A 26,214-nucleotide genomic window follows, 5' to 3' on the forward strand; every position below is an offset into this window, starting at 1 on the left:
ACTTACCTCATGTGAATAAATTAGGACAAACTAGTTTTGGTACAATAAGAAGAAGCCAAAACTTCTCACTGATCTGAAACCAAACTTGTAAACTTTGTGTAGGTGACCATGCATTGTGGATATTTGTCAGAAGTAGAAAGACAAAAGTACCATGTCTCTTCATAGTAACTCTAACATTACTTATATATTAATGATATTAATGTGAGCTCTTATTCCCATAACTCTCTATGAAGCTTCTATTATTGCTGAGCCAAATGCATATCAATATATATCCTTTTTGCAAGTAAAGAAGCTAGCATAACAGTTCAGTAGCAAGCGTACTTGAAGCCAACAGCCTAGCTATTTCCTTATCATAAAAGTCTATGTGAACCCTGATTCAACAACATATCACAAGCAAAAGTTTTTCGCGTTGTCTACGCCAAAAGGCATCACAGGACTACAAGTATTTATGATAAATCTCTACAGGCACGACATCTCAAAAGATCGTAAGACTTATTTAGAATAGAATAGAATAGAGCAGAACACAACAGAACAGAATAGAACATTTCAGTTGGAAGGGACCTGCAACAATCATCTAGTCCAGCTGACTGACCAATTCAGGGCTGACAAAAAGTTAAAGCATGTTATTAAAGGAATTGTTCAAATGCCTCTTAAAGACCGACAGGTTTGGGGCATCGAACTTGTCTTTAGCAAGTCTGTTTCAGTGTTTGACCACCCTCTCAGTAAAGAAGTGCTTCCTAACGTCCGGCCTAAATGTCCCTTGGTGCAGATTTGAACCATTCCCACATATCCTATCACTGGATACCAAGGAGAAGAAGTCAGCACCTCCCTCACTGCTTCCCCTCCGAGAGCAATGACGTTGCCCCTTACCCTCCTTTTCTCCAAACTAGAAAAACCCAAAGTCCTTAGCCACTCCTCATAGGACATTCCTTCCAGAATTCTATTTCTATGGTATACATCCCAGGAATAGGATGCGCCTTTCACTCATGATGCCTGAACTAGTACCATGACATCCTCTGGCCTCTGCCTCAACTGAGGGTCTGGCCTTGAGCTGTAGACGAAGACAATATGTCTGTTGGTGGACGCGCACATGTGCGTAGATAGGCCGAATTATAAAAGAGTTCTTAAGGTTCTCATAAGAAACAACTTGTTATTTCTAAATACAATGTTTAAAATTATTTGTTAAATTTGCCCTTGTTATTTAGCTGTTTTAACATCACACTAGTTCTCTTAATGACTTGTTGCTTTTCGGGTATATTTTTTGAAGTATCGTTCCCTCTTTCTCTCCTATAACCAGCTCAGCCAGACTGTATTGTCCACAGTGTGCAACGGTGTTGACAGAAAAACCTTCGATGAATCATGAGAGCTCAGGAAGGGATTACAGCACAAGAGAAGATCTGGGAATCAAGTCTGTGAGTTTATTAGGATAATCCCTCAGATTCCATGGAAATAAGCAAAATGCTCCAGAAGTCAATAGAACAGTGCCAATTTGAACCAATTGAGATTCTGGCTCTTTATTTGTGATGAAGGGAGAAATTAGTGACATGTGGTATTTAGGTTTGATGTACAGGTGCCTACAGGTAGAAAATATTTTTTTAAGAGGCTGGTAGGTAAGTTATCAAGAGATTGAGGTATACATGGATCAAAACTTTCCTTTCCACTGGCGGCTTGAAAAACTATCTATGCTAATGACTTTTGACATAACAACTATGTTGGGAGAGGAAAAAGATATTGTTAATGTCCCAATTAGAATTCCAAAACCAAAAATGTGCAATTAGTTTTTTGTCACAGTACAAGAAATATCCAATCATGCTTAAGCAGACCAGCTTGGATGCATGCTTTTTATTAGGCAAAAACATAAGCAAAGTTACACCATTTTTCAACAGAAGTCTAAGTCCTCCAGTGGAATGGAAGCGCACACGTTTGTTGTTTGGTAATGGTTTTTTTAGCACAGTTTTTCATTATGGATTTATGCGCTGATGTGGAAAAACAAGCAGAGTTCTTGTTTCATGTTAACATTTACAGCACTTAATGGAGGGATAAAATAAATAATTAAATATCTCAATGAATTAGTAGACATGGCAAGAAGGACTTGGGATGCAGTTGGTTTCTTAACCATGTCTTTCTGCTCACCTCCTTCAGGCTTGACTGGTCCATCAGACATCACTTTCCTGAGGGCTAGTTGGCTTTGGTCTTTGTTGTCACTGGCTGGTGGAGGCAGATTGTCAGACTGAGTTCTTTGAATAGGGAGGACTCCTGCTATGCTGTGTCTGTGCTGCTTCCTGGCATGATTAGACTGACCGCTTTTATGTGCTGCTGTGGCAGTGTGGGTGAAATGGAAACCCAGAGTATGTATCCTCAGATGGAACCAGCTTAAATGTTATTCATGCAAACAGAAGTGTTTTTTTCCGTATTTAAGTAAGCAGTGTTTTCAAACACCGAAGAGACACCACATGCACAGCATTAAAGAGTATTAAAACTGGCTGTTTCTTTATTAATGATGGTGAAGAGAAGGGAAACAATTTTCCCCCAGTTTTTGCATTATACCATGGTAAGTTTATGGCATATCAACAAATCTTGAAGACAAACACAATGATTCCACAGTCAGAAATTTTATTTTACCATCAGCTAAACTCTCAACTAGCAATCAGATACTGGTCTGAAGTATATTCTGGGGAGTAATCCTTTCAAATGGAAAAGTTTTAATTTATTAATCTGTTTAAAATTGCCAGATGAAATCTATCTTGACCCTTTATCAACCCATAGCACAAAAATTATGAGAAAAATTGAACTATGACACCTGACTTAACTTCCTTAGACTTCACTAACTTGATAACACTGTTGAAATCTGAAGCTGTTAATGGCTTGGTGTGTTTAATGATCTTGCACTTAATGTGTTTAACATTTTCATCTACTGCTGTTCTGCTCATCACTAACATGATTTTATCTGAGATATTAAGAACATTGCCTTATATTTCCTTTCAAAAAAAATTAGATATTTACATTCATGTTTCAAAAATAGAAATCTCAGTCATGTAGTTAAAAGACTTTTTTCTTTAACTTTAAATATTCTTTTGTGTATATAGTACTTTCCTTCCTGATTACTACTTATAGGTATATCTTGTTGTTAATGTGCTCTCAGTACTTGTATGCAACTTGAAGAGCTGGCAGCCACCTCTCTGCAGGTTTTGATTATTTCATTGGTAGTTAATTAGTGACATCAAAACACCACTACACAATGGGACTTTCTGTGAGTCATGCACAGCCATGGAACATCATGGACCATGAGTGAAGGGACTGATGGAGAAACAGCCAGTTTCACTGCAGTCTATATAAATTAAAATAAATAAATAAATAAAAGACTTCTAAATACAAGAGTATATTGTAATTATATGTATTCACACACAGGCACACAAAGACATTGAACAGAGTGAGCACAGTGTGCCAAGAACAGAAAAAAAAACAGCCAAAAAGGGAAAGACAGCAGGGAAAAAGGCAACAGATGAACATTAAGCTGCCATGCTGAGGAATTTATTTGCGTCTTTTACTTGGTTGAAGACGAAGCTGTTGGACAGCTGCTTCAGCAGCGGCGATGGCTGCCCCAGCGTCTTCAAGGTGAGTTTGAGTGACGCTGGTTTTGCTTTGGCTGCGGGATGGACCGTGAGAGCGGAGATGTCCTTCAGAGGAAGATTTGGAACTCCCTGGACTGCTGTGGGATTTCTCAATGGTGGGCACCTGCATGTCTACCAAGAAAATGAAGAAGCACAACTGTTGCATTTATTAAAAACAAACAAACAATTTTTTTTTTCCTCTTGACTGGCTTTTCTAACTGCATTCCAGAACAAGGAATATTCCACAACAGTGGCATGGCTGTGCAATGCCATTCAAAGTCTTAGGATATATCGTGATTAGGAAAGTTATGAAGCACCATATGAAGCACCCAATATTCCCTGGCCCAGCCAATAATTAATTTACTATTGGGTTTCTATCACCTGTGAATTATTTTATTCTGATGAATTCCCTGGTCAAAACCATAGCCTAACTTACAATAGCTTCTATTCTAACCTCTAATTTAGATATAGATCTTATATAGACACCAATCCCTAGCAAAACATTACACAGAGAAATAGAGAGGAGATGGAGCAGAGTTTTATCACTCTGAGGCTCTCATATGGATTCTATTTGGGATGGTTTTTGCTTTGATATGACATATACTGTATTCTAAGTGAGCAATGGGCCACCGACTACTTAGTATAAAAAAAAAGTAGAGATACACTTCTTGGAGCAGGAGACACTGAGATCAATTCTGCTTTTGTAAACACTAGTATAATTCTACTGTATCAGCTCCACTGATTTCCAATACAATTGAGATATGCACATTGACTGGAAATGCATATGCATTATTATAGCATAATAGTTATTCTATAAAATATTAATGTGACATTCCCAGAAGATAAATTGCCATAGAATATTTAAGGAAGATGAAAAATAGAAAGCTAAATATATATTGAATTTGGCCAAGACTACCAGAAAAATGGAAAGGGGACAGAATCTATAGTAGATGTGCAATGCACACAGAGTTTGTAAGCTGCTGTTTTAAGGACACAATTACTCAGTAAGCTGGTTGGCACTGATTGAGCCAAATTAAGCCTTGGCTCCAATGAATTGATCACAGAGATAAATATGTTTTTAATAACAGTGTATACAAACTTCATAGCCATAACTTTATTTTTCTATTAGAACTTCCACATAGCATCTGGGTAAACATGGCATATCAGGTGCACCAAGTCATTCCTACCCTTGGAGGGGTCTGGGAAAATTCCATGACTTCTGCTTTTGATGACTGATGGTTTTGGAGATTGCTGGCTACTCTGTCCAGAATGAGATTTCCCATGATCAATGTTTTCACTCTGTTCTTTCAGAGGGTACCACCGAGGAGTGTTGTCAAGCTGAGAGACGCTGGATAACTCAATCAATACCTATAAATAAATCAAAGTACAATACATGCTCCATATCTGATCTATTAATGTTTGTTCACAGCAGAAGAGTCTACAGTTGTGTTACCAGAAGTTGCAATCAAATGTAAGGAGTTAAGGTTATAAGGCTGTGTGCTGACAGATTCAGGACTCTCTGCTCATGCTCTCACCTCACCTGACATAAGCCAGCTGTGATCCCAAACCCACATTTGTTAGCATATTGATGTGTCTGAACTAATATGTCTTCTCAACAGGACCTCAGTAAGGACTATAAGCTTAGACATAGCTCCATACCAAGATGGCTAGAGAATCTACAGGATAGCTCGTGAGCACTAGCTTGAAAGTAAGACTAAAAAGACATCTACTCATTCTGCCTCTGCATAGGCATATCCTAATAGAAAAACAGGGCAGTGTAATTTTCTCCTTTTTGTCAGTGTTAGTAAAGGGGCAAATAATTCAATAGTTATTTTTAATAAGGCCTTCAATAACATGAGACTGGTGCTTGTTGATTCCTTTAAAAAAATCAACATATGCAGAATTTATAACAAAAAGAAAAGAATACGGATACCTTTGCACTTCACTAAAATAGTAGAATTCAACAGGCCATTTAGGCCTCAAACCTTCACTGAGAAAAAAATAAAAGGAAAATGCAATGGCAATATGGAAATTAAATGAGCAACTTGGCCAAAAAAACCCACCATTGTAGCTAAAATCTGCTCTAGGCCACCTGCATTGCTAGCAGGAGTTTTGTGGAATTTCTTTTTAAGAAACAGAAGGAAAAAAAAAAAAAAAAAAGAGCATTGGGACCAATAAAGACCCTTCCTCCCTTAATGGTATTGCAGCTGAGAGGGCCAAGGGATGGAAAGTACTAAAGAGTCATCACAGAGTCTTGAATGAAGAAAACGATTAAATAGCCTTGCATTTGGCTCTATGGTAAGAGTGTTAAAACTAATGTCAGGTAGGTAAAGTTATAGAAGTGCTAGACAAAGAAAGTGTGCAATTGCCACAGGGAATGATGCCTTTGTCAGAGTATGACAAGACCCTGAATAAAAGAAAGCCTTTTCAATTTGAGGAACGGGAAATCTCTTCGCATATGGCTGGTTAGGTCTACACTTAATCTGAACAGAATAACTATTTAGCATGCTCCCTGGTGTGGTTTTTGGTCACGGCTTGGGGAATGACTTGGAAGACAGCACGGTGTGTGTCCAGAGAGAGCAACAAAGCTGGTGAAGGGTCTAGAGCACAAGTCTTATGAGGAGTGTTTGAGGGAACTGGGGTTGGTTAGCATGCAGAAAAGGAGGCTGAGGGGGGACATCATTGCTCTGCAACTCCCTGAAAGGAGGTTGTAGCGAGGTGAGGCTCGGTCTCTTTTCCCAAGTAGCAACTGATAGGATGAGAGGAAACAGCTTCACATTGCACCAAGCAAGGTTTAGATTAGATATGAGGAAAAGGGTTATCAATCACTGGAACAGGCTGCCCAGGGAAGTTGTTGAGTCACTGCCCCTAGAGATATTTAAAAGATGTGTAGATGTTGTGCTTAGGGACATGGTTTAGTGGTGGACTTGGCAGTGTTAGGTTTATAGTTGGACTCAATGACCTTAAAGGTCTTTTCCAACCTAAATGATTCTATGGTTCTATTCAACGATTCTATGTTTGAGGACTGTTCCCAATAGGCAGTATAGGCTAGGGGCTCTGCTTTGTAGAAGAGGGTTCACATTCCATGGATGTGAACCATGATATGTCACTTGCCATCTGGGGCATGCAAGTGGTGCTGGACCTATTCAAGCAAGTCCTTAGGGCACAATTTGGATATCCCGTATTTAGTGTTATGGTGCCGGATTCCTCTGGACATCCTGGTCCTGAAATACACTGGGTAGTCTTTTCCATTCCTTTTTTTCCATGAAGAACTGTTTTCATATTTAAGTCTGAATGATTTAATAAAAAAAAAGTAGTTCTAGAGGTTGAAAACATTTGAAGGCAAAAGTTTAAATCTTCCTGTAGAAGCAGCTGATGGAGCATCCATTTTCTAAATGTCATAAATAACAATGATGCAAATATTCAGTAAAGCCCTGCATTTGGACAAACATGCTGAACCCAACAAGAATACTGATGCAGTATGCAGGAAATAAGTAATCATGTAGCTGCTTCCTGGAAATTTTTTTTTAGTAATTGTTCAAATAGTGACACTGATTGCTCAGTTTTGTAGTTACACAAAGGGTAACTGGAGCTGAACTGAGTGCCTTTTTGCAAAATTCAAATGCAGAATGAGCAGAGATGCTCTGAGTTACTCTGTATATGAGCAATCGATTTTTCTGGGGCTTCTGTTTCTAATTATAATCCTCTTTTGTAATAACATTTTTAATTACTTTTTTAAGACCATAGTTATTGCTGGTAATTCTGTATTATACGTGCATACGTTTATTTACTTGCTTTTAAAAGAGAGAGCATACTTCCCATGACCACTCATCTCATTTATTATTAATTATATGATTTTGCCTTCAGTCATACTTTGGTAATGATATTACTATTTTGTAGTGTTTAAAATGAGACCTTGATCAGCAAGACCAAATTACTCACACTTGCAGATACTTGTGCATGTGCTACATTATGGCTTGATGGCAGAATTTAATCCTTTAATCATTTACAAAGACTGCTACCTCCTTAATCTTCCAATGTCATGTTAAAATCAAGGCAGACAGCTTACCAGTCATAACAAGAATCCTCCACTCAGTCACTGTGAAGGGTGTTACTATCTGACACTCAAAAAACCCTTTAATTTCCAGTGAAGTAACATTGTGTGGAGTCCTAAATGAACTTGCCCGCAGTCTACTGAGAAAAAGGGAAGGCATTTTTCACGTGTGAATGAAAGAAATCGTCACCACTTGTTATGAAGTCAGCAGTAAAACTGTGATGTAACAAAGGTTTTACTCAACACATGCACCATATGTTGGAAACAAACAGTTTCCAAATACCAGCATGCAGTTATTCAGCTTTCTAACTAGTCAGGGTTATAGAGGAGGAAAGAAGATACTCACTTCACCGAGGAAGTCATTTGAGGAGAATCTGTCATAATCCCAGACAGTCACTTCCAGTGTTTTCTTTTTCAGCTGCAATTTAAGTCAAAGCATAATTAACCTCATGGCCATCATAAATTTCAGATCAAGTCTTTATGGTGGTTTCTATTCTTTATCTCCTCCTTGTACCCTTTTTCATACTGACAGCAAGATAGCTTTTGTCCTCGCATCAACCTGGATCTCCGAAAAATAATTTGAGGCTATTACTTGTTATCAAGACAAATGGGCTTGTGCTTGGTCCTATTTAGAAATTTCCACAAGGTGTTTTTGACGGAATGTGTGTCCACTACCAGAGCCAAAGTGATATTTTAAAGCCCCATTTTTGTATTTCTGCAGCTTTTCTAATCAACAAATCTGAGTTGTCTGAACTCAGACATTTCCTTAAAGTACATTTGAGTGCGAATTTTGTATGTATTATTTAACACACCCTATTTACACAATCTCGTCTGTGAAGATCGGGCTTGAATACTGTTTCAATTCAGTGTAGTCAATAGGGCTCTGCAAGTGATCCAGACATACAGGACAAGTTGTTCTGTTAGGTATTAATGACAGCCATCAAAACCCATTATCTGCAGACCTTGTTAAGCATGATAGCTGTGTCAAGCACCCTTTTTACAGGCTACAGTAAGTAAGGCTTTTTATATGAGAAGATAGTGCAAGAAGACAAAGATGACGTTGACCAAAGCAGTTGACCTTATTGGAAAGATTAACCTGAGTGTCATTCCAGGGGTCTGTGAGGACAGATGGGGAGAGGATTGATCACTGGTGTTGTATAATGGGGCAGAAGGCTAGCAGGTGGCTGCAGAGGCAGTAGGAAAAAATCCTGGGGGTATGAGGTGTCTGTAAAGTCAAGGCGAGAAGTTGCAAGTGAAGAACTTGGTGCACGCTTCCAAGTGTTACTAAGGAAAAGAGAACTCTTCACATACTTGAATACAAAAGGTCAGACCCAGAAATCTTATGTGATGATTGAGATCATTGTCCTAACAGAAGCAAAGTGTCACTCACTGCTCTGACTATTCATTGACTGCATGGGACAATGAGACAACAAAGGATCAAGTAATTGTTCAAAATCATAAGCTATACCACTTACTGTACATAATACATACATTTTCAAGAAAAACACTGTTTGCTATTTACCTCCATTGGTTTAATGGAGGTTTAATGCAACACAGATTCACACAGTTCTCAATAACTTTAAATTCCCTTTAGATGATAATGTAATCTCATTATTATGTACTTGAAATATTTTCTGCTCCCAGCCCATGTTAGAAAAATGAGCCACTATGCAAAGTCAGTGTCTTTGAAAATCAACTTTAAATCAGCATATCCTGGAAAAACAACACAAAAGGGAATTGTACTATTTTTAGCATCAACAATGTACCCTGTAAGCAGGCAACAACATGACTTGAAATCTAAGATTAAAAACCAAAATATTTGAGAGCAATTCTTTAATCTTTCTCTGTTTTATTCCTCCATAATTAGGCAACATTCTTCTTGAAATTTCTTTTTAAAAATATCCTGAAAAAATTAAGGAAAAAGCTAAATGAAAAGTTTCTCTTATGAACATCTCTTACAGAATATTTATAAAGCTGAGTTCCTTGACTGAATAAAATTCCTTTTCTTTCCTGTTGCAAGATGGTATTGAAACTGCAATGTGAAAAATAACCTGAAAAAAATATGTTGAGCAGCCACTAGTCCATGCTACTTTTAGCTTCCCAGATGATATAAATTCCTGGTAAATGCTATACTATGTATTTTTACTCTAAAAGAGGAATAGGATGAATACTTTTCAGAAATATATTGTCTCGATTGTTGCTATTTTGGGAGGACATGTTGTCTTCTTTTTTCAAGTGATGACTGTGCAAGGACAAAAAGAAAAATGTGTAGATCCAGGAAAGGAATAAAACCCCAAAGATTTGAAGGATTTTTGGTGGAAAGAGGAAAATAGAGATTTTCAAGTAACTGCAACCCTACTTTGCTAGCTTCTTTGCATTAGTATGAGAATAAAACTGTGCTGAAAACTTGCAGTACTCTGAATTTCTTTGTGATATCTATTTTAAGCTTCTTAGTTTAATAAAGCTTTTGTAAAATATTATGACAAAGAAAAACAATCAAAAGAGCTTTATTAGGCAGAGTGCATGAAATGAGTTTCAAAGAGGAGGAAAATTTGCTTTTCTGAAGATATATTTATGTACCACTATTGAAGGCAAAGAACACTCAATGGCTAGTGATTTTAAAAGCAGCCATTACACCATCACAGCAAAATAGGGTTCTGCCTTACATCATCCAGTTTTAGGTCATGAAACCAGAAGTTCAGATCCCCATCAGGAATTTAACCAAGAGCAATACTGAAACGGGTTGCAGAAACCCACTCTCCACCTGACTGTGGGTTTCTGCAAGTGGGCAATATACCAACAGGAAAATAAGAAAGTGTCCCTAAAAGAAGGAAAGCAGTCGATACATGTTGTGAATCTCAGCTGAGTACCAAGCACATCATGAAAAAAGTGTTACTAAGCTGCAATTAATTTCAGGCTTTACTTTGTGGAAAAATTAAAAATAAAAATAAAAATAAATGAAAAAATAAAAACCCATCTAAAAGCATATTACTGCATGTGAACTCCAATTAGCTTTAGGCTGGTGTGGACAACCATCATTTAAAGAAAATGAAGGAATACACACAAATTGCCAATGTGAATATTTTCTCTTATGGAAAATATAACCAACACCACATGTACAAAAGTGTCTGTTTCTTGTTTTAATTGTCTAGAGGTGACTGGGTGTTGTTACGGATAATGCGGGTCCATGTAACTAAATATGCATTACTTGAAATATTTAATACATATTCCTTGAAAATCTCATACAAGGATTTGTATGAGGAAAAAACCAATTTTAATGCAGTTTGTTTTTCTCCTATGCTGAAAGTAAATTCCTATAATTACTTCAGAAATACTATAAAAAATTGCAGTCAGTCAGGATATTTCATGAGTGGAAATGAAAGTATTGTATTAGATCATGCATTATACTTATTTGTGTTTACACTCCTACTTAACATTTTATTATACTCCACTATATTGCTGTTCTGCAGTCCATGGGAGGACAAAGAGACTTTTGCTTGGTCACTTAGAAACTTTCTCTTGTCCAAAATAAGATCTAAGTACCAACACCTTACTGATTCAGAAGAAAGCTTTTCTTACTTTTGGAAATAAGACAGAGGCTCCTACGTGACTCAAGGTTTTGAAAATATTACTCTTTCTAAATATATTACCTTCAATTTAAGGACATAAGCTATAGCAAAAGCTATTTGCTTTAATGAATTATATCCATCATTTAAGGAAATACATTTATTTGCTTTCTGACAAGTAAGAAATTGAGGCAAACAAAGCCACACCTTATATTGTGGTCATACATTATACCAACAGCCTGACCACTTACATCTTTTGCCATCTTCTCCTTAAATCATTCTAATGGTTCCTTTTATGTGCTGAGTAGGTATTTGAACTGAGTTAGCAATTATTATACAATATTTGTAATGTGTGTACTCGGACTTCCTCTCAAATTGTAATTATCTCCACTTTATTACTTAACAAAAACCTTAAATTACTAAATATTCACAGTTTAATTTATTTTTTCTCCAACTGTCAAAGTAGAATTTGCTACATGATAAAAATAATCATTCTGACCTTGAAAAAGTCTGTTTCATTTCAAAGAGTGATCTATTTCCCGTAATTATTTTCACTCTAATTTCAGCTAGGTCGTGAAAGAGAAAAGGAAAATGAAAAATTGTACAACCAGCTAAAGTCTAGACAGTGACGTTAAAAGGACTATATTAGGAAATATTTAATAATACTTATTTGCTGCCAGCAAGCAACCCATCATGCTTTGATGGAAGGAAAGGAAATGCTTCTTTGAAGAAATATAATTTATAAAGATTCATGAATTTATGGTATGACTGCTACCTCTGTAAAACTTAGTGTATGATGCAGATTTGCGTGTTTGTGTGTTTGGTGATCAGAGCACTCATTCTCACTCTATCACAAATATTGTCTTGTACTTCTCTTTATATTCCTAACTATTTCGAAATATCCATTCATGAGGGTTATGAGTGCAAATGATATACTACTGCATGGCGATAGTTCTTCAAACTGTAGAGGGTACTTATCATCAGCATGGAATTATTTAGTGATTTAGAAATGCGCTTTACTGTATATTCTCTAAGCCAGGGCACTGAATTTTATAGGGGAAGAATCACTCACAATCTTACCACTAGACACAAGCCAAGAAAAGGTGTGGAAGGAAACACTATTGCCTGTGCACATTTCTATGTGACAAGAGGACAAAATATACAACATATGTGGTGCTCAGATGAAGCTTACGTACGTATAAGGACTGTGTAACAGTCTCAGAGGAAGGGAAAAGGAGGAGATTTGCAGAAAGAAAGCCAAAGTTCAAAGAATTCAACATGTGACCTAAAGGCAAATTTTCTCAAATAATGGTCAAAAAACTTACATCAAGGACATTAGGAGATTTTCTGTCATAAAAATCTCTGTCCAAGAACTCTTAGACTAGGATCATTATCCAATTTAAAATCACCAAAGAGCCATTCAATGTCCAACACCCATCCACTCTTAATTACAGTGCTATGAAATGTTACAGCAGAACCTGGAAGCAAGTTAAGGAAACTGAAGAGCCTTTCTTAAATGGAAAGCTCAGTTTGGAAATATTGCTAAGACTTACCAAACCTCTTCACAAAAATTAGAAGACCTAGGTTTTATATTGCAGCCAGACAAACATCACCGGGTTTTTTTTTCTGACACTTTCACTACCAATGAGCTACCATTATGCAAGCCTACATGAAACTGCATGCAAAACCCAGCAAACCATAGCCACTACCTACAACAGGGCACCTCTGAAGTTAACCTGAGCTACTGCCTGTTAGGTTCAGATGTGTAGATTGTATGAACAGCCATGCAAGTGCCTCCGTGGGAAGGGTTTTGGCCCATGTAAAAATTAGTATCTTAATCTATATACCTCTCAATGAACAAGATGAATGAGTAAGTAAATTTTAAGTTAGGAAGATAATATTGAGGTCTTGGTGTCATGTTGAAGTGTTTTAAGAGCACTGGGAAATCTATTCACTGGGCTTTTTTAAGAAGTACTGAAAGATTATATGGCCTTGAAAGATCAAGTTGAAAGTATCAAGAACAAAACACTAAGAAAGGCAAAAAGATTTAGGACTATCTACAGATCCATTACTCTAAAAAAATATACTTCATAATTTAAACAAATGGACTGATCATCATTTTGCTCATTATACCCTTTACAAATGGTAAAAAGTCTCTTTAAAGAGGGAGATGGAGAAAAAGAGGACTCCATTGCTTCATACTGCCTCAGTTAACCCTGTAAGTCAGTTAGAGTTAGGAAGCCACCAAGAAACAGACTTCCACACACTTCTTTCCCAGCTGTGAGTTAAATCTTTCTATAACACGAAAACTAAATATCTTCTAATTTTTTTCAGGTGATTCATATTTCAAGCCCATTGCTGTAAAATGCTGTTAAATCTAAAAATGTATCTCTACATTTCATAAATATTTTTGAGTAAGAAAATCGTAGGACCTGTGTTTTGTGTGAGGTTGTATTAAAAATTTATCCCCTCTCTGTATTCCATTATCATTTTTTAAATTGCCACATCTGTACTTATAACATGATTATGAGTGTAATCCCCACAAATTACCATTTTTATGAGGAGAAGGGACAAGAAAAGAGTATTTATATAGCAAGCTCTATCAGAAGCAAGGAAATAGTTCCAAATTTCCCCTAAATTTGGCAAGATATTACAGTGGTTCACAGAATTGCAAGTAGCACTGCTCCCTTCGCAGTAAGCACTGCAGACCATACAAATAATAAAGCAGCAAATTGCACTGAACAGTACTACCAGTCACGCACCTGCTCCATGGAGATATTTTTATAAATGACCGTCTGATTCCACTCAGGATTCAAGCTTTTCTGTACGTACTTAGTTCTCCGCTTGTACTCAGCACTGAATTTGAACAAAGGAAGGAAACATTACATTAGTGATCTTTTGTTTCTTTCAATTCTAATGCAAAAACGCACCCACAAATCAAAAAAAAGAAAAAGAAAAGAACTGCATCTCCCATTTCTGCAACAACTCAGGGTTAGAAGAGGACAATGACAGCCTTTGGGTTTTTTTCTTTAGTATGCTTTCCTGACATAGTCTTTTAAAACATCTTCTTCTGACTCTTCAGCCGGCTAGCTCTGCCTACAACCTTTTCAACATAAAGCATCAGTCAAAACATGCACATACGCTTTGTTCTCTCGTTGTAGGTGTTGGGTTCTGATTATAAATTAAAGTGATAATGCATTGATTTCTTTTCCATGACCATCCTCCTATTAACACTTTAAAGTAGCATGAATCCATTATATTTATAGGTTATAGTTTCTAATTACAGCAGTCCCATCTCACAAGAACGTTTAATGAATACCGTGGGATAACCAATATCCTGTTAATGACAGAAACATTAATTTCGTATTGATCCTGTTCTCTGCCTATACCTCTAACTGTACTGGAAGCAAACATAAAAGTGCATCAAGCACATGGTTGTTTTTATCAATAGCCAAGAATAAAAAGTTTGGCTGCATAATCTGGTTTTAAAAAGAATCGGTAGTGCTTTCTACTGTACTTTGCATTTCCTGAGTACGGTGAAAGCAATACACTAACATTTAACAGGATATGGACTCATCTAGCTCTGTGAGCTTTGATGTCAGATTTGCTTCCATTCCAATTTTAATTTAGTATAAATTTTAATGGGCATTTCAAAAGAGCTGGGTAGGAGAACATGAGAAGCTTTTAATACTTTGAAAACCCAATGAGATATAAGGTAAAGAACCTCTTTTTGCCAGTCTGCAAGTCAACTGCACTTTGTCTTCTGTTCAGAGCTCCCCTACATTAAAGAACTTACATGCTATTATCTATTACTAAATTAAATGTGCCCAGGACTGTTCTCCAGCAGTAAGGCCAAATAACACAGAGTGATCTGTATCTGCCCTATTACACTGTTATGGTACCCCTACATTAATTTTTGGTACTGTGCTGTTCTCCTGATTCTCACTTCTGACTTTTGATGGAACTGTGTTTTGGTTCACACTGTGGCATGGTCTCAGAGCTAATGAAGTAGATCCCTGTCATATGAGATTAACTCAGAAAAGGCACTCCAGGGACTCAGTTAATCAGCTAGTCACTAATGGTGTACCTAATGGTACTAGACTGCACAAGATCTGAATTTAGGTTACGTGAAAGATGCATGTATTTTACTGGCACACATATGTCAATGTTGGGTCTTCAGCACCAGCAGATTCACTCTACAAACTCAATTCTACTGTGCGGTGCTCCTCTCTAATTATTCTGGAGTGCTTAGTGGTTTCCTTCTCCAAAAGGGGGTAGCTGTATCCAAGCTGCCTACCTGACTGATATGTTTTAATAAAAGGAACTTGCAGTTATTTTTGCTTTTCATTTTTGCTCCAGTCATTCTATGCAGTTCCATTTATTTTCTTGCAAAACATGCTATGCACTTTCTTCCAGTTTATTGAAAAATGTGAAAGGCATTGGGACTCATGAAACAAAGTATCGGTTCACCTCTGCTTATGAGAAGAAAGGAGCGGCTCTCCATAGTTCAATCAGTTTTGTCAGCCACAGCTTACAATGGTATACTTTTGGGAAAAAAAAAAAAAAAAAAATCTTTTTTCCTTGTATGTCAGTAAGAAAAGGATGAATTGAAATCTAAGGGGATCAAGAGCATATGAAAAAGAAACTCACACAAAGTTATTTCTTTGCATACCTTGGAAAGAAAGTCGAAATACAAAATCCAAATCCTTTTGGAAACCAGATTTTGATGGCAAACCCTACTCAGTAATGCACTTAAAAAGCACCTCAGTAGCCTTCTTTTCCCACTCTGATCTGAGAAAATCATCCCCATCACCCAAAGTATTAATGAGATTTGACTGACCCATATGGAGACGTGGGACATGGGCAAGTGACAGCTGGGCTGGCAGCATCTCTCTCTCTCTGGGCTCACAGTGCTTCTCAAATGAATGTCTCTTCTGATCAACTATTAATGAAATATTAACTTATCCAAACTCATCCTACACCCAGAGTAACCTACTTACTTCTTACCTTAACTAAGCCAGGATAACGTTATACAGCTTGGGCTTATCCAAATGTTATATAATCTATTGGTTTTAAGGAACTGATATACTTTCATCTTTTTGAAGAAAGTAGGAAAGGACCCTTTGCTCACTCAGCCAAGAAAATGACACCAAGACACTCCCTTTTCTTTCATGGATTTCCTTTTGCAATATTACAACTTTATCAACTTTTCAAAGTTTCTGATTCTTTTCAGGAATATGTGAGAAGGTGATTTATGCAGTGTTGAGTTTCAGAGCTGGCAGTGACAAAAGGTAAATGTGTTGTTAACATGGTAAGTCTGGAGTATTTCCAGCAAAGTCCATAGGATCTAAACTGGCACGGGTGGTGTTAGCCCACATTCCTGTAACCTATGGTCTGGATCTGTTGCCGAGGGAAGTAGGAGACTGACCACTTCTAAGAGGGTGTAGACCCAGGCTAAGCTGGATGACAGGTGAAGGTTTCTAGACCTCTGAAGGGAAGGATCTGGCAAATACATTAAGTTCATACCATCAATGCACCTTCCCCCCAACAATCGTGATTAACAGATGGTGATGTTTTAATAAAATGCATTCATTAAACCAGTCTGTACCTAGCATGAAATAATTTGCATTTGAAATTCACAGAGTATGCTGTGGAAAAAGATACAAACTGCATTATTCTTTTATTGTTTCTCTGTGCTTCCCTAAAAAGTTTATTAATACATAATACAACTGAAAGTACAATTAAAATAGAATAATTGCACATAAAATGTGGAACTGAAACCCATGCTTTAAATAATTTTATTATCGAAGAAACAGGCCGATGATAGAGAAGATCTGTTTATTAAAATTCATCTGTTGACTTGTTTGGTCAGGCTTCTACTTTTAAACAAATTCAGAATTAGGGCTGAATTACTATTATTATGTACTTAGCTTGCGCTGATATTAGCATATCTTGAGAATGGAGTTTTGCCTTGTGTTTCCAACTCCAGGACAAACAAAGCACTAATAATTTCAATAACTGAAAATTCAACTTTGTTTACCACAAATAGCCATTTATGTGGTCAGGCAGCTTTAAAGTCAGTTGGGTAATTATCTAGAATTATACCTGGCCTTAATGTTTATACACTGTGCAAGGTGCAGAGAGAAAAATATTCTGTTTCATTTCCAAACAGCGCCCGTTTCTCTTGGCAGTAACACCATTCAAAATCTTGATACAAGTCCATAGTTTTTTATTTTGCAATTTTCAGTGAGTGAGAATGAATGTTTAAATATCTCTGAAATAGTTCTTCCAGACTTCAAATTATTTTTATTTTTTTTCATTAGAGCTTGGCTCTAGAATATTAAGGGCCATCAATTACTTGTTTCCAGTTCCTTCTGACCTGGAAATGGGATTCCTTCAAGAATGAACAGCAAAACCACACTGCAGTCACCTGTCATCAAAACTCAAGAGAAAGCTACAGTTCAATGCACAGGCTTATCAAAATATCATGCTCACATACAAAAATGAAAGAATAAAATTGGAAGACAGTAGACTCTACCTTGCGTTTTGGACAACCATGACTTGTCTGCATACCCAGCATTTACAGAGATAGGAGCACAGAGGAAGCAGCGTGAGAGAAAATGAGAACAGAGATAAAAGAAAACATGTGAATAATGGGTAGTTTCTAGTATCAGAATCAAAGGAAATAGAGGCATTAGGAAGAATAAGTCTAGCACGGACTGAACGACGGATAAACTATGGATAGCAACTGAAGTTTCCACTTTTAGAAACAGATTTGGCACTTTTGAGAAGCTCTTCATTTTCATTATTCCCCAAACTGTAACACTGCCATGTTTTAAAATAATTAAACCAAATAAAACTAAAATCCAAATTCTTCATAGCTTGACCGCAAGTTTAAACCTATACTTGGATCTGGCTTAGACCTCTGCAGGGTGAAGGTCTCCTTAGTTCAAAGTCTTATTTCTACATCAGTGAATATACCTGCAAAATTACCGGTAAGGCTGATTTGACAAGTATTTTACAAGACTCTTATGTGCATTAAAAATACCCTCAAGATTTAGGACCTGTTCCCATTATATTCAGTAACAGTTTTGGGCCCAGTGCCACTGAACAATATTGAATGCTGTATAGCTGGAACGAGCAAGCTACAACAGAATGTGTATGCCTTTAGTTGGACCATTCACGTGCTTTTAGCGGTACTTGCCCATATGCCAAATGCTGAACTGGGACCTGAGCATCCACTTTCCTGTTACTTTGAATAGAACAGAAATACAGATTTTTTTTCTTGCATGGTCCTAGCCTAAGAGTCTTTTCGGATGAGTGTGATTACACTAGGAGAGAATTTTGCAGGAATTTGTCTTTGCAATTTATGGTCTGATCCATCAGCTTGGCTTTAGATATTGTCCCTGAAGTCAGCAGGATTATTATAACCAATCTATACTTATGCATACATATGACATTCTGCAATATTAGGGCACAAAAAAGAGTTATAATATTGCTGATACAGAACCATATCTTTTAAAGGAAACATTAGATATTTGTAATTACAAAGCCTAAAAAAGCAATGGTCTGTGAAAAAGTATTTAGTGACTTGTATAGTTATTAGATAGAAAATTACCAGAATTTCTAAAACCACCTTTTAGCTCTTAAAAAAAAGTTATAAAAAATCACATGGAATGCATGTTTTCTGTCCAGTAGTTCTCACCTTTGATATTATAATACAATCTTAAATTTATCTGAGATAGTGTAATTCTACATGCTTGCAAATCTGTCCCAAATTCAGAATGTCGAGCTGAAGCAGTAACATTTTAACCTTAACACATAGTTTTCTATATTACGGAGAGTATTGCATAGATTTAGTACATTTCAGTAGAGTCTGTTGTTCTTTTAATACATATTTTTGCATGTATTAGAAGTTTTAAATGGGAACATGAAAAAAATTCAATCTACAGGAATAATCATGAAGTCCCTGAGGTCATTAGCAGAGTATGCCCATTCCCCTAGGAATAGGATCTGTCTTTCTATTAAAAATCCATCATTTTTCCTGGTGTTGTATCTGGATTTTCTATAGGGATAACTCTCAATTCTGCATATTAGTGACAAGTAACAAACCCAAATTAAAAGAAAGTTCAGGTTAAAATTTCTCCTACACTTACCCTCTCCCTGGAAGAAGATAAACTTTAACAAAGGGGTCAGAATAGCCATTGTTGTCTCTGGGAGCAAGGTTTCTTGCCTGAAGGATGTGGATGATAAGGTTGCCAAGGTGTTTGTCATAGTTGATTTGAAGCTAGAGAATGCATTAAAACACAGTAAGATTATTATTTAATTTTATTTCCTAAATGATTCAATACCTCTCCAAAATCCTTTGAATAAAATGAGTTTCAGACCTTTACTTTGGCTGGAAATATAAACACATTTTAGAAGTTTCCGTCTCTCCTGACTAGAATGAGATGCTTATGTTGGATCTTGAAACAAATTTTGCTTTCAAAGTCTGTCAGTATTGGTTAAAAAAAAGGAAAAAGCAGGTGAAATTTCAACCCTTGATATTATTCTGAGCAATAGGCAGTTTATTGAGTAGAAATCACATAAATTCTGACTACCTGGAGCCCAGGCCAGGGATGGATTTTTTGATACTACAGAAAGACCCTTAGTATCAGTATAGGAGAGAGGCATTAATTAAGGAAAAAAAAAAAGGCAGAAATCTATAGGACATTAGGCTTCATTTATTCTGCTGCTCCCAGTTCCACTGTTTTAAAAAGCTAGATTAAAGTCAGTTTATGTAACAAATAACCACAAACTCAGCATTGAATGGAAATAAATACACTGCACTATGAGAAACTCACAGCAGTCTTTGCTTAAATGTAGGGTCTGTGAATTTCTGAAGTACACCACAATAAGTGCCCAAAGGTTAAAGATCAGAACAAATTTCACGACATGTTTAGCCTGTTCAGGAGCAGTAGGGTTTTCCATTCTTCTGTTTGTATTTCATAAGCCAACATTAAAGACAAGCAAAAATCAAGCACTGAATTACATTAGTGACCTTTCAAGGGGGTGGAATTGAGTAAGAAATCAGTTAATGGAGATTGTTTTCTGCAAACTTATTCATCAGAAAAATGTAGCCAGTAGTAACAAAATTTACACAGCAAAACGTACATATTTACCTGAATTTCTCCAGTGATTGGATGGGAAGCAGACTTCGTAGTTTCTGCGGGCTGCCAGATTAAAATACATAAATAAATACATAGGCACACACTCACAAATATACACATGTGCATATTGGAAATAATACAATTTCAAAGTTGAGTTTTTAAACAGGTGTTGTTTTTACTATTGTATTGCCACATACTTTCAAAAAACGTTTAATTGTCTCCAATTTGTCCACTCAAAACTAGTAGTTATGGAGTTTCAACAGCACTTAAAGTCCAGTGCAGTGTTTTTGATCAGCCTTTGTGCAAGTACAGAATCAGACAACTTGAACAGCAAAGTCTTTACAGTCTGAGCACATTGGTCACACAGGGAAGCATGGGGAGAAGAAGACACGTAGCATTAACCCTGTCCAACAAAAGTGAAGGTTGCAAAGAGAAACCAAATACTGCGTCATGTACAACGCAGCAATATTTCTATTGAAAGGCAAAGGTTACACTAGTTTAAATTGAGTTAAGGTGAAAGTGGGTAGAAAGAGTGGAAAGAATGGTATTAAAACTGAGTGATGCGTACAAGTGGATTTCACAATTGCAAGCCATCTCATATAATAGTTTGTGCTTTATTCTGTGTTTTCTGATAATCAATTCAGCTACACCACTTCATCTTCAAATTCATCCACACACATTCCAAGACATGAAATTTAAATTTTCTGTCCTCCCTGTTACAATGCTGTATAATTGTGCTTATTCCTCCCTATTCTCTGTCACTGAACTTCTCTACGTTTCTGAGAAAGCAATAAAATCCTTGGTGTCTTTTTTTTTTTTTCCCCCTTTTTCTTCCCTCCTGTTTGTTCGTAGTTGGAAAATATCATCACCGTTTTCTTCAAATTCTGGCCTCTCGAAAATATGCCCTTCTGTTAAATGGTGGTGCCCTTGAGCCACTCTGGACCTACCTCTAATCTGCAAGCCATCAGTCAAGCAAGAAAGCTCTCTCTGGTTCAGTGGCAGGATTTTAATATTTTTACATTCTCTCCACATCTGCTTCTTTGGTTGATGCAGCATAAAACAAAGGATGCAAACAAGGACAAACTTACTGTTCTCTGAAGACTGATCTGGAAGTCATCTTTTCCTATTTTTCCAGATGTGACCAGCAGCCTGGCATACTATTCTGTGTCATTAGGATTTCTTTCACTTTCTAAAAGTAAAACCCACCTGCCTCTTTTGTGCTGCCCTACCCTCCAAAAAACCCCATCTCAGGATATTTGATATGAATTGTTTTAAATTAGGCCAATGCAGAGCCCAGATGTCCCAGACCAGAGCATGAAGTTAAGGTGGTGCACTACCCTTTTTAGGTTTGTGGTGAAGAAACATTCGCTCAATCACTCACATCTGCAGATCAGAACTAGCTAGAAAAATCCCAGCCGAACACTAGCACAACAGAAAACAAGGGAGAAAACCAGCCCAAACCTGCCTGTTATATAGTTATACTCACTGTCTTGTGTGGCCTTATTTTTATTCAGTTTACATGCTTTACCTCACTTGCGAGATGTGTTTCTTTATGAACACAAACCTTTTCAGAAAAAAAAAAAAAAAAGTCGATTTTTCTGGAAATGCATGTGCCTCTCAAAAATAATTCTCATGGAAAATTTTTAAATCAGCTTTTCTTTCTACCTTACAAAGCTTTTAAAGAAGTGTAATCCCTCTAACAGCTAAAATAGGTCATCAATAGTTTATAAAATGTTCTGAATCTTAAATGATATTTTAAATTGATAGCAAGCTACTCCTAAAATTTGTTTGGTCCTTGAGACCTACTTGAGCATCATGCATACTTTCAAAATGGGGCTTAAATGGCTAACATTTCTCATACTTTACCTCTAAAATGGATTTTATTATACTTTAATAGTTCTGACCTCAGTCTACACTAGCACTGACAATACTGACAATGCTACAAAATAACATGGAGTTGGCTGTTCTGTGGCTACAAAATCACTGCCAAATAGTCTAAATGCTTTAATTTTTCAGAAGTTTGAATAGCAAAAATGAGTGTGTCCACTCCATATATCACATAATACAGAATGTATTAGTATGGATACTGTAGAAGGAGTTTAGAGAAAAGGGAATGGGCATGCCAAATTTGTGTGGGAACTTCCAAAGGTGGTTAAAGTGGAGTTCCCCTTATCCATGCAGTTACTTTGCTTTCATCTACTTGTCTGCTAAAAAAAAAAAAAAAAAAAAAAAAGGTGTGTTTTTGTTTCAATATCATTGTTAAATCTCTGTATCCATTTACAAGGCTGTGATTCAGCATAATAAATATTTTGTTTTCTCTCTGATGTCAGCTGATTTAAAACTGATCATGAGGAACTACCCAAATATTTCAAAGAAACATGAATAACTTAGGCTGAAAGAGACCTCTCAAAGTCATCTGGTCCAACCCCCAGCTCAGAGCTGGGCCAACTTTGAAGTTGGATCTGGACTGAAAGGCAGAGATGCAAATAAGTATCTTTCTTTATCAGGGCCTCAGTGAGGATTAAGTTGAAAAGAAGGAAAAGCATTTCACTGATGACTTCTCTAGGAGCTAAAGGATCTGAGGATTTAGAAAAACAACCCATTCTTCAAGATACAAAGACAATTAAAAGTTTCTATACGGCATTTATATCCTGGATGTAATCTGTCCCGTAGAATGATAATGCATTTACATTACAAAAGAAACAGGTCTGCACAGAATATAGTCAGCTCGAGGCTCCCAAAGGTTAAATCTCTCCTGTGCTGGCTAATCTAATTTCATTCTAATTTCTTTTGACACTCCCTGCACCCTGTGTAAGAGCTCGTGCTTTGTAATGCCATCACACCTGCTGGAGAAGGTTGTCATTACCATGATGTGAAACGTGTTAATGCCAGGCTCTGATGCTATGCACTATCACTCTCTGTAGTACTAGGACAAAGCATTAAATATGAGAGAATTGGCACTGAAGAATATCAAAGAGACTCCTACATTTCTGGAGTGCGTATTCTATACAAAAAGCTTAAAAAAAAAAAAAGAAAACAACAACAACAAAAAGATTTTACTTGCTAAAAATAAGAACAGTAACAAAAACAAGATCTAGGCAGTTTGGATATTTAGTCTGTCATGATACTTTGGCAAGGCTGCAGCCTGCCTAGAAATGCTGTCAGCCCAAGGCAGAGAGCTGCTCCAGAAAGGATGAGCAGTAGCTTTTTCTTCTGAGAGAGCTCAGCACCATTATAAACTTGGCCTGCAGTCACTGAGCAGAAACTATACAAGTCAAAGAGCTATGGTTATTATGAAAGAAATGCCTCTCAACGTGATTTTCAGAAATAAGCAAAGAATGCTTTAAATATTTACCTGATTAATTTTGACTTTTGCATCCCCTACATAAAGGCATTAGTTTTAATAAATTTTTGTTTTATCTTTATAAGCCTCCAGCTGAATTTTCACAGAAGATTACTAAATCCTCTGCGAAGCAGGAAATGAAATTTATGCATCTAACTCTAGGTGACCTGCTACAGTGCCAAAGCTGGGAACCCAGCTTCTCATGTGGCCAGAGAGAGGCATCTCTCCAGGACACGCTGCACATCAAGGATTTATGGATCTCCATACACTATGCAGTGAATCTAGGACTGCGATTCATCTATCCAAATGAAAGGGGTTTCAGTGTAGACAGTGAAACCTGCACAGAGCCCTGCCCTCTCCTTTCCACGCAGTGCATGCACCTCAACAGCAGGTTTCATCTGGTGTCACGAATTCTGCTTCAGAAGTGCACAGTCCCTGGTAAATATAAAGCACATGGCAAACTACTTCATACGTGGATGTATACAATATCCAGAGTACAGTGTAATGAAACCAACTATTCACCCGACAATTAGGCAATTCTGCCAGACCCCTGAAGTTAGGTGCAGTAAATCTTGACATATGGATTTAACTTGTGCATCATAGACCTGAATTAGTTCATAAAACATCTACAGGAATTGTGGCAAGGCAGAATTACTATCCAAAACTAACTGATCAAGAAACACATTTACAGTTTTTGCTAAATTGCTGGATGAAAGAGATTTTTGTGTTTCCTCTCATATGAAAGTAACGTAAGCATATTCAAGAGCTATCTGAAATGAGCAGGTACCATTTGCCGGTTTTTGTTTGTACAGTACCTAATGCATTTGTGGTTCAAATCACAGTCATAGCTTCAACAGCACAAAAATACAAATATAACAACAATTCAGTTGGAACCTGACAGTCCCAAGAAGAAATAAAGATACAGAGAAATAAATATCTAGAAAGCATCTTGTTGGCAATGTGAGGCTTTGCTCCCAATAGTAAACCAGTGAGAACTAGGGTATTCTGGATAGCAATCAGCTTTAGCTATCTTGCTAATTGCTCAAGCAAATGCAGTCTCTGCAGGACTGATTTGTTGCATTTTTTGACACAAAATGCAAAAATGTGACAGGTGACTTTATCATCTGGTTTCCAGTTTCAGCTCTGAAAAAATGCTACTAAATTCCCACTGTGCCTTTTCCAGGTGTACAGGTGGGTGCACAAGGAGAAAGTTCAGCTGAGAAATGAGAAATTATGCTTAACAAGGTCACAGGAATTATCTCGTGACAAAACACATTTTGATGGTAAATTTATTTTTCACTTTCCCTGGCTTTCAGAGAAATCCTTAATATTGCTATGATTATTCATAGCTTGTAACATTTCCAACAGTAGCTTAGTACAGAGAGGGAAATGATGGTCTTAGTGATATCAGCTTCTTCTGTTGAACTAGTACCTCACCATCATGTAGGATGCGCTTAAAATTCAACAGCAACAAAGAATGAAAAGGGCAATTATTTTGTTTACAAACAATAATATTAAATTAGATAAATGTATTTTCAGAGGGGGCCCAATCTTTTATGACCTTGGATAAATCGCATAATCTCCTTTCCTTGTGTCCAAATTCTATATCTTTACAGTAATACTCATCACTGTCATGGAAATGAATTCATCAATATGTGCTGTGATTCCTTGCTGCACTAAAGAATTAAATAGGCAGTTTCTTCTTGTCATCAAAATGTTATTGCTGCGTAACTGAGAAGTTTCTTACCTTGCTGCTATGCCGCTTTTTGCTCACTGAGGGAGAACCAGGTTGACCAGGACTGGGAACAGCGCTGGAGGCAGCAGAAGTGGTTCCAGAATGAATGTGAGATCCCTTCTCTACTCCTGAGGAAGCAACTAGAGGTGACTGCTGTAGAGAAACCTTTTGGAGCTCTGCAGCCAGCTGCTTGGGATCAACCCCTGGGGACTTCGCTTTATCTACTGGATTAAAGTAAGAGAGCTTTTTATTGAGAATTGCTGGCACATTCAAATTCATCTTGCCATGGTCAAAAGACAACGTATAAAAATAGATGTCTACATCTCATCCCCCCCCCCCCCCCCCCAACATTACAAGTTTTCTACTCAACACTCTGTCAACTAGTGTTACTCATCTCACAAGCTTTCTCAGAAGGTTTTTCTCTAGCTGAAGAAAAATAGGCCTTGCTGATCATGCTGAATCATACCGGAGCAAATTACACTTTTAAAGTCTGGCCTGCACTAACTTTCACTGTTTGGAACTGGTCCGGTATCACCAAGTACCTGAACTTCATTATAACAAGCTCCTTTTTTTTTTTTTTTTTTTAATCAACTGGACATTCAAAAGGATTGAATTCTGCTCCTGAGGTAATTTATACAAAAATATAAAGAGCTCAAAACTTTAGCACTGCAGATTAATCAAAGCAGAGTAAAATGAAAACAAATGAAGAGTAAAAGCCCTGATTCATCTTTCCTTATTACACACACTGATGTGAGG

General features: G+C 37.0%; 1 protein-coding gene across 1 annotated transcript in view; it reads right to left on the minus strand.

Moving 5' to 3' along the window:
- PCLO (piccolo presynaptic cytomatrix protein) overlaps nt 1–26,214 on the minus strand; it is a 373,983-nt gene that overhangs the window by 58,545 nt on the left and 289,224 nt on the right. The window contains exons 13-21 of the mRNA XM_009883002.1: nt 25,471–25,679; nt 20,393–20,443; nt 19,388–19,518; nt 17,770–17,796; nt 13,994–14,087; nt 8,012–8,083; nt 4,799–4,979; nt 3,549–3,743; nt 2,134–2,316 (exon numbers count right to left, since the gene is read on the minus strand). Coding sequence (XP_009881304.1) covers nt 2,134–2,316; nt 3,549–3,743; nt 4,799–4,979; nt 8,012–8,083; nt 13,994–14,087; nt 17,770–17,796; nt 19,388–19,518; nt 20,393–20,443; nt 25,471–25,679 — 1,143 coding nt within the window. The remainder of the gene's footprint in view (nt 1–2,133; nt 2,317–3,548; nt 3,744–4,798; nt 4,980–8,011; nt 8,084–13,993; nt 14,088–17,769; nt 17,797–19,387; nt 19,519–20,392; nt 20,444–25,470; nt 25,680–26,214) is intronic.

This window comes from Charadrius vociferus, unplaced genomic scaffold (assembly GCF_000708025.1).
Source record: "Charadrius vociferus isolate BGI_N301 unplaced genomic scaffold, ASM70802v2 scaffold32, whole genome shotgun sequence".
In the NCBI taxonomy this organism is placed as follows: Eukaryota; Metazoa; Chordata; class Aves; order Charadriiformes; family Charadriidae; genus Charadrius; species Charadrius vociferus.